This window comes from Triticum urartu, chromosome 3A, assembly GCF_056163025.1.
Source record: "Triticum urartu cultivar PI428250 chromosome 3A, HENAU_Tu73, whole genome shotgun sequence".
Taxonomy (NCBI): domain Eukaryota; kingdom Viridiplantae; phylum Streptophyta; class Magnoliopsida; order Poales; family Poaceae; genus Triticum; species Triticum urartu.
Window position 1 is genome coordinate 45,939,442 of NC_141875.1, and position 9,040 is coordinate 45,948,481.

At 46.4% G+C, this 9,040-nt stretch overlaps 1 protein-coding gene and 2 pseudogenes across 1 annotated transcript; all 3 read left to right on the top strand.

The window, feature by feature from the left end:
- The window catches only part of LOC125547865 (disease resistance protein RGA5-like), a 28,599-nt pseudogene extending 24,863 nt beyond the window's left edge, over positions 1 to 3,736 (top strand).
- A 734-nt stretch (positions 3,737 to 4,470) lies between these two features.
- LOC125542665 (chaperone) lies at positions 4,471 to 7,018 on the top strand. The gene is made up of 3 exons (XM_048705797.2): positions 4,471 to 4,653; positions 4,762 to 4,913; positions 6,653 to 7,018. The coding sequence occupies exons 2-3, from the start codon at positions 4,801 to 4,803 to the stop codon at positions 6,873 to 6,875; spliced, it is 336 nt and encodes a 111-aa protein (XP_048561754.2). The 5' UTR covers positions 4,471 to 4,653; positions 4,762 to 4,800; the 3' UTR covers positions 6,876 to 7,018.
- Positions 5,360 to 6,646, top strand: LOC147978375 (uncharacterized; annotated as a pseudogene).
- Positions 7,019 to 9,040: the final 2,022 nt, after the last annotated feature.

The window sequence follows — 9,040 nt, forward strand, 5'->3', positions numbered from 1 at the left end:
GCACTAAACTATCAAGTAGTCATCATATTGAGCTAGCCAAACGTTCATAATGTCTGCATCTGCTCCTACAATAGGTCTGTCACCTAGCGGTGCATCAAGGACATAATTCTTCTGTGCAGCAATGAGGATAAACCTCAGATAAAGGATCCAATCCGCATCATTGCTACTAATATCTTTCAAGACAATTTTCTCTAGGAACATATCAAAATAAACATTTGAAAGCAACAACGCGAGCTATTGATCTACAACATAATTTGCAAAATACTACCAGGACTAAGTTCATAATAAATTCAAGTTCAATTAATCATATTACTTAAGAACTCCCACTTAGATAGACATCCCTCTAATCCTCTAAGTGATCACGTGATCCAAATCAACTAAACCATGTCCGATCATCACGTGAGATGGAGCAGTTTCATTGGTGAACATCACTATGTTGATCATATCTACTATATGATTCACGCTCGACCTTTCGGTCTCCGTGTTCCGAGGCCATATCTGTATATGCTCGGCTCGTCAAGTATAACCTGAGTATTCCGCGTGTGCAACAGTTTTGCACCCGTTGTATTTGAACGTAGAGCCTATCACACCCGATCATCACGTGGTGTCTCAGCACGAAGAACTTTCGCAACGGTGCATACTCAGGGAGAACACTTCTTGATAATTAGTGAGAGATCATCTTAAAATGCTATCATCAAACAAAGCAAGATAAGATGCATAAAAGATAAACATCACACGCAATCAATATAAGTGATATGATATGGCCATCATCATCTTGTGCTTGTGATCTCCATCTTCGAAGCATCGTCATGATCACCATCGTCACCGGCGCGACACCTTGATCACCATCGTAGCATCGTTGTCGTCTCGCCAATCTTATGCTTCCACGACTATCGCTACCGCTTAGTGATAAAGTAAAGCATTACAGCGCGATTACATTGCATACAATAAAGCGACAACCATATGGCTCCTGCCAGTTGCCGATAACTTGGTTACAAAACATGATCATCTCATACAATAAAATTTAGCATCATGTCTTGACCATATCACATCACAACATGCCCTGCAAAAACAAGTTAGACGTCCTCTACTTTGTTGTTGCAAGTTTTACGTGGCTGCTACGGGCTTAAGTAAGAACCAATCTTACCTACGCATCAAAATCACAACGATAGTTTGTCAAGTTGGTGCTGTTTTAACCTTCGCAAGGACCGGGCGTAGCCACACTCGGTTCAACTAAAGTTGGAGAAACTGACACCCGCTAGCCACCTTTGTGCAAAGCACGTCGGGAGAACCGGTCTCGCGTAAGCGTACGCGTAATGTCGGTCCGGGCCGCTTCGTCCAACAATACCGCCGAACCAAAGTATGACATGCTGGTAAGCAGTATGACTTATATCGCCCACAACTCACTTGTGTTCTACTCGTGCATATAACATCAACACATAAAGCCTAGGCTCTGATACCACTGTTGGGGAACGTAGTAATTTCAAAAATTTCCTACGCACACGCAAGATCATGGTGATGCATAGCAACGAGAGGGGAGAGTGTGATCTACGTACCCTTGTAGACCGACAGCGGAAGCGTTAGCACAACGCGGTTGATGTAGTCGTACGTCTTCACGGCCCGACCGATCAAGCATCGAAACTACGGCACCTCCGAGTTTTAGCACACGTTCAGCTCGATGACGATCCCCGGACTCCGATCCAGCAAAGTGTCGGGGGAGAGTTCCGTCAGCACGACGGCGTGGTGACGATCTTGATGTTCTACCGTCGCAGGGCTTCGTCTAAACACCGCTATAATATTATCGAGGATTATGGTGGAAGGGGGCACCGCACACGGCTAAGAAAACGATCACGTGGACCAACTTGTGTGTCTATGGGGTGCCCCCCTGCCCCCGTATATAAAGGACTGGAGGAGGGGAGGGCCGACCCTCTCTATGGCGCGCCCTAGGGGAGTCCTACTCCCACCGGGAGTAGGATTCCCCCTTTCCTAGTCCAACTAGGACTCCTTCCATGTAGTAAGAGTAGGAGACAAGGAAGGGGAAGAGGGAAGAGAAGGAAGGAGGGGGCGCAGCCCCTCCCCCTAGTCTAATTTGGACTAGGCCTTGGGGGGGGGGGCGCGGCCTGCCTCTCCCTCTCCCCTAAAGCCTAATAAGGCCCATATACTTCTTCTCCCATATTCCCGTAACTCCCCGGTACTCCGAAAAATACCCGAACCACTCGGAACCTTTCCGATGTCCGAATATAGTCGTCCAATATATCGATCTTTACGTATCGACCATTTCGAGACTCCTCGTCATGTCCCCGATCTCATCCGGGACTTCGAACTCCTTCGGTACATCAATACTCATAAACTCATAATATAACTGTCATCGAAACCTTAAGCGTGCGGACCCTACGGGTTCAAGAACAATGTAGACATGACTGAGACACGTCTCCGGTCAATAACCAATAGCGGAACCTGGATGCTCATATTGGCTCCTACATATTCTACGAAGATCTTTATCGGTCAGACCGCATAACAGCATACGTTGTTCCCTTTGTCATCGGTATGTTACTTGCCCGAGATTCGATCGTTGGTATCCAATACCTAGTTCAATCTCGTTACCGGCAAGTCTCTTTACTCGTTCTGTAATACATCATCTCGCAACTAACTCATTAGTTGCAATGCTTGCAAGGCTTATGTGATGTGCATTACCGAGAGGGCCCAGAGATACCTCTCCGACAATCGGAGTGACAAAACCTAATCTCGAAATACGCCAACCCAACATGTACCTTTGGAGACACCTGTAGTACTCCTTTATAATCACCCAGTTACGTTGTGACGTTTGGTAGTACCCAAAGTGTTCCTCCGGTAAACGGGAGTTGCATAATCTCATAGTTATAGGAACATGTATAAGTCATGAAGAAAGCAATAGCAACATACTAAATGATCGGGTGCTAAGCTAATGGAATGGGTCATGTCAATCAGATCATTCTCTTAATGATGTGATCCTGTTAATCAAATAACAACTCATTGCTCATGGTTAGGAAACATAACCATCTTTGATTAACGAGCTAGTCAAGTAGAGGCATACTAGTGACACTTTGTTTGTCTATGTATTCACACATGTATTATGTTTCCGGTTAATACAATTCTAGCATGAATAATAAACATTTATCATGAAATAAGGAAATAAATAATAACTTTATTATTGCCTCTAGGGCATATTTCCTTCAGTTGGGTCTAGTTCGGCGCCCTATGTGTTGCCGAACTCCGAGGGTGAGGCCCCCGCCGAGGTTGTGTCTCTGATGTTGTAGGTCATGCCCGAGCTGCAGATGTTGTGTGGCGAACCTATTTCGCCTTTATCGATGAGCAGCTCAAGTTGGACTCTTTCCAGGCTTCGGAGGTGGACCTGGTGTCCTCACCACCCCATGCGGAGCCTTGTCAGACGTCAAACATCCCACCTCTTTGTGTCATGGAGCGTGGAGTTTTAGATGCTGCCGCCATTCCCTCATCTTTGACCATCGGGCACGTGATGTCTGTGAGTGGAATGACCACTGAGCCACTTGTGTTGGCACCTACTCCAAATTCAAATGCTCTCTTCGTGAAGGAATTTTATGACTTTCTAGCCAACATGAAGGTTGCTAGACCTGGTTTGGGTAGGTCAATTGATTGCCTCCTGATGAGGACACCATTAAGGGGCAAACAAAAGAAGGTGGGTAAAGGCAAGAGTGTCGCCAAAGACAAGACTACTTGATTGGGTTGTCATTGTGGATTGGGAGGTGCCTTAGGATTTGTGGATATTGTGTATTCGGAGAGTGTGATGGGCTGCCTGTGCGGTTGTGGGGCTTCATGTCGTGTGAGTAGTTCATCTGTGCTCCGTTTGTATTGATTTTCATCCGGTTTTTCGTTAATTAATTGGGCAACTATTTTCTTCTTAATTAGTTAACGAAACAGAACTTTTGCCTCCGTTAAAAAAAAGCACACATGCTTATCTATTTGTATTCACATATTTTGTAATTACAAATTTATCTTTTTGCCAACAATATGACAAAAGTCATTTGTCATGAATTTTTTTCTTTAACACAGTACAGATGCAAGTACTCATATATACGCGCATACATGCACCCGTATAAACGTACACACGCACACCCGATCTTTATGAGCACCTCCAAAAGACTGAGCCGGCATGTCATCTTAAGATTTTACGAAGTCACCGTAGGCGCCTCGTAGTCGACGGGAACGTCTCCTTCCACTGAACGCGTATCGTCGAAAATCCTGAAATAAATTTAGAATAAATGCGAGCACCAGGATTTGAACATTGGTGGGGTGAGGATACCACAATCCAACCACATTTTATCATAATATACTTTACATTGTATTAATAACACACTAAAAATGTTTTTTGCAAAAAAAATTGAAATACATTTGACTTCTTTTTACTATTTTAATTTATTTGTGTTTGCTAAATCGGGCACATGTGCACCCAGTTCTAAAAATCCACGCCGACAGCTCCCTTATCCTCTTCCTTCTTCCCTTGGCGACGGGCGGCCTCTCCGCCAAACATCCTCCCGCCCAAGCGCATCACCTGCAGAGAGCTTCTTCCTCCCCTAGTCGCGGCTGCCCTCCTCCGCGACCGTGGCACCGATCGATTCTTCATTCTTCCAGCTCCAGGTGACGAATTGATCATAGCTTTGCTTGGATTATTAAGGATGATCTGTTCTGTTGTGGCCGTTCGTTCCGTTCTAATCCGAATCTCCCCTTGTTACCCGAACCATGCAGTTGTTTCTGCGGATTCGTTCGAAGCGCGAGGCAGCGAGCATGGAGGGGCTGACGGAGAGCGAGGTCGCCGGCTTCGCGGTGGGCGCCTTTCTGCTCGGCGCCAGCATCGCCGCGCAGAGGGTCGACGGCTTCGTCGCCGCTTCGCAGAGAAGGTCCCTGCTCCTCCTTGCCCGCTTCTTGCTTCCTTGCTTCTTTGCCCGCTTCATTGTCATATTTACGTCCTGCAGATAGAACATCAACAGCATTGCAGCTGAGAAAAAGTCGAACTACTATGCATTGTTTCGTTAGTATACAAACTACATATAACTTGGCAATGAACTATACATCATCACTTAATCTGTTCTTCCAAGCAGTTCCAAAAAATTACTGACACCTCAGAATATCTGGTAGGAGTAGATAGCCGGAAAATAATTGAAGGCATATGGCACTGTATTTCCTTCAGATCTCAGATAGATGAATCCCCTTTCGACGACAATAGGCTACTGTATCTGTCCTTCTCTCTTTTTGTATGCTGTGCTTTAGAATTATTTGTTTGCTTTCACAACACAACACTTTAGAGCATCTCCAACAGGGGCGCCAAAAGACGCCCGCACGGTGAACTGTCACTTTAGCGTGCGCGGGGCGTTTTTGCGCGCTCCAAGGATGGCGAGAAAGTAGCACGCAGGAAAAGGAGGCAGCTCGCGCTTTAGATTTGGCGCACCGCTTTTGGCGCGCCTATAAATTGCGGCGCTCGTCACGCGGCCCCCACACTGCCACGCGTGCTCTCCCCACTCCCTCTGCCGCTTCTCTGCCGCTTGCTTGCCGCTTGCTCGCCCCGCCACCACCTCGCCGCTGGGGATCGTCTGGCTACCACGGCATCCGCGAGCGCCCCGACGACACCTACTACGCCGAGATCGGTCCGGCGACGTCCGGCTGGGCCTCGACACGTTCGGGACCGCGCACGAGGCCGCTCGCGCGTACGACGCGGCGGCGTGGCGCCTAGAGAGGCCTACATCGTAGATGAACTTCCGCGACGTCTACACGTGCGAGCAGGCGCAGGCCATCGCCCCTCCGCCTCGTCTTATCACGGACCAGGACCGTGCGGAGCAGCGTCGGCGGCAGCGCCGCCTCCTCATCGTCGAGGAGGACGAGCGAGCCATGGCGGAGTGGCGCTGGCGCCACCCGAAGGACGTTGCCAACGAGCGCGCCTACTGGTCGGAAAGGACGGCAAGGCGCCGCGCGGAGCGGGCGGACAGGCGTCGACGAAAAGCACTGGCGATATCGCAGTGTGATATCGTTGAAGCAGGTGGAGAGTCGATCTTTGGGGATAATGATCTTCATTGGAAGGACATTTGGCTCGATACCTCGGACAACACCAGCGAGGATGATGCTGATGATGAGGACGACTCGGAGTAGGTTGTAGTTGCATCATAGTTTATCTAGTTGCACCGTAGTATGTAGTTGCACTGTAGTTTTTATGTAGTTGCACCGTAGTTTTATCTATCTATGCTATGAATGAACTGTGTAAAATATCTATGTATCGTTTTATTTATGAGATGAACTATGTATCGTTTGTATCTAAAAAATATGTATGCAACCTAGTCTAGAGTGTTCGTGCGAGCGCGCACTAAATTTTAGCACGGCTGCTGGAGCGAACACTGCCCGCCGCGCCAAATCAGGCGATGGGCGCGCTGCAAAGTATTTTTTAGCGCGCCGCCCGTTGGGCGGCTGTTGGAGATGCTCTATGACATGCTTTAAACTTAAGTAAAGTGAAAACTCTCTGGACCCACGGATTAAACTTAAATAAACAAACTTGCCAACAATTTCTTATCAGAAAATTCATAGTGCAATGAAATTATGAAACCCAAGTAGTATCCTTACTTCACTTAAAAAAATTGCTACTGCATTGCAGCTCTTTAAACATGTGCAAGCGCTGTGGTGATCTTCGGATGGTGGCATGTTCACAATGCAAAGGAGTAGGCTCTGTTAGGAAAGGCGGAACCTTCACATTCGGCGTGCTTGAGGACATCTATGAATCTCTTGGAGCTGAAACCAAGGCAGCTGATTTGGTCCCTTGCTCAAACTGCCGTTCTAAAGGCCGCCTCCCGTGTGCAGAGTGCGCCAAGGTCAGATGACCATTTGGTAGCGTTTTTGTGATTATTGATGAGAGTATGACCAATAGAGTTTTGTGATTGTTGATATCAGAATAAGATGCCCCATTTTGTAAACGCTGATATGTACGGACTGATCGAACTATGGATGAGTGCTTTTATAATCACTCCGGAAATTCGTAGGGGCACGCACCTGCTGAGCCATGTCCAGTTTTAAGTTTGTAGTTTTCTTGCTCATTTTTACCAAGTTTTATAGATAAAATTTTAAGATATTTTTTGTTGGTCGTAGGCACAAAAATCATGATTTGTCAGTCATTCGTATCAATTTTGAAGAGTTGAAATTGACATTTATTTTCAAAATTGATCAAAAGTATTCAAAATGGATCATATTTGAAAGCCCTCATCATGAGAAACACAAATATAAAAATAGAACTTAATTTAAACTTTCTATTCAAAAGATATAAACGTTTAAAAAATTGAAAGCCAGAAGAAAAAACATGTGTGAGGGACTCAGTGCCCACACCACACTTGTGTCCTAAATCCGCTTCCTAATCACTCGGCCGGAACAACGGTAAATGTCCCTAATCCGCACTGGGACGGAGGGAGTAATGACTAAAAGTATTTGATGGACTAGCTGGACAAAAGAAAATTGGATAGAAAATCTCACAAAAATCAAAAACATTCGACAACCGTTTATGTGGATAGTATGACCAAAGTTAGATCCGAACCGCTAGACGCACTCTCCACTTCTTTTCTAGTCCTTTTCCGTCTTTGGACAAAGTGAACTCTTTTCTGACCAATATTTTTCTTAGTCCCTTTCCGTCTTTGGGCAAAGCAAACTCTTTTTCGACCAACTGGCCTAGAGATGATTTTGACGAACGTCACACACACACAGAGGACACCGTCAACGAGATAGTAGCCCATGTTATAGTCATGCCCGTTGACAATATAATTGCACGGAGGATCCTATCCTTCAGTTAACCTCGCAAACAATAGGAACCGTAACATCACATTGATGTCGTTAAGAGCCTCGGGCATTGCCAAAGAAAACGTGTCAAATCGAGAGATCCTGTGATGCAACTGCTTCAAGAATGACGGTGGGCTTCTTAACATGGCCATGATATTACCCTTGTAGAGCATATGGATAGTTCTTCAATCTCCAGTACATGCAATCAAGAGATCCGAGCATACATGTCCATCCACTTGCTTCCAAGAGTGCCATGAGCCTTCCAGTGTCTAAGACACTTGGTTCTCTCAAGTATTGATGTCCAAATACCTCGACCACCGCAGTAGCAAATCTGACCATCGCGTATGCGCATGTGCTCTCGGATGCCCGGAGGTATTTGTCCCAGGAATCTGCAGTTATTCCATATGCAAGCATCCGTAATAAAATAGTGCACTTCTGGTAACCAGAGAATCCAATTCTTCCTACGACATCCTTCTTTAAGATGAAGTAGCCATCGTAGTCCCCGACGCCATTGTAAGGGCGATCAAACACATTTTTCCGCATCCAAAAGCGCCAGCGAAAATGGTTTGCGAATTGGGCATCAAGGGCAGAGTAGTCTCCCACCAGCGTCAAATGTTGTTGTGCCCTATTCCGACCACCACTCCGAAGGAAATATGCGCTAGAGGCAATAATAAAGTTGTTATTTATATTTCCTTATATCATGATAAATGTTTATTATTCATGCTAGAATTGTATTAACCGGAAACTTAGTACATGTGTGAATACATTGTTGGAGAATGCAGTAACTTCAAAAAAATTCCTACGCACACGCAAGATCCATCTAGGTGATGCATAGCAACGAGAGGGAAGAGTGTTGTCCATGTACCCTCGTAGACCGTAAGCGGAAGCGTTATGACAATGCGGTTGATGTAGTCGAATGTCTTCACGATCCAACTGATCCTAGCACCAAAAGTACGGCACCTCCGCGATCTGCACACGTTCAGCTCGGTGACGTCCCATGAACTCTAGATCGAGCTGAGTGTCGAGGGAGAGTTTCGTCAGTACGACGACGTGATGATGGTGATAATGAAGCTAACGGCGCAGGGCTTCGCCTAAGCACTGCAAGGATATGACCGAGGTGGATTATGGTGGAGGGGGCACGGCACACGGCTAAACAATGTCAACTTGTGTGTTCTAGGGTGCCCCCTTGCCCCCGTATATAAAGGAGCAAGGGGGAGGCTGG

Coding starts and splice junctions, on each gene's coding strand:
- LOC125542665 (XM_048705797.2), top strand. CDS start 4,801: ATGGAGGGGCTGACGGAGAGCGAGGTCGCCGGCTTCGCGGTGGGCGCC. Junction 4,914..6,652: donor GTCGCCGCTTCGCAGAGAAG/GTCCCTGCTCCT, acceptor ACTGCATTGCAG/CTCTTTAAACATGTGCAAGC.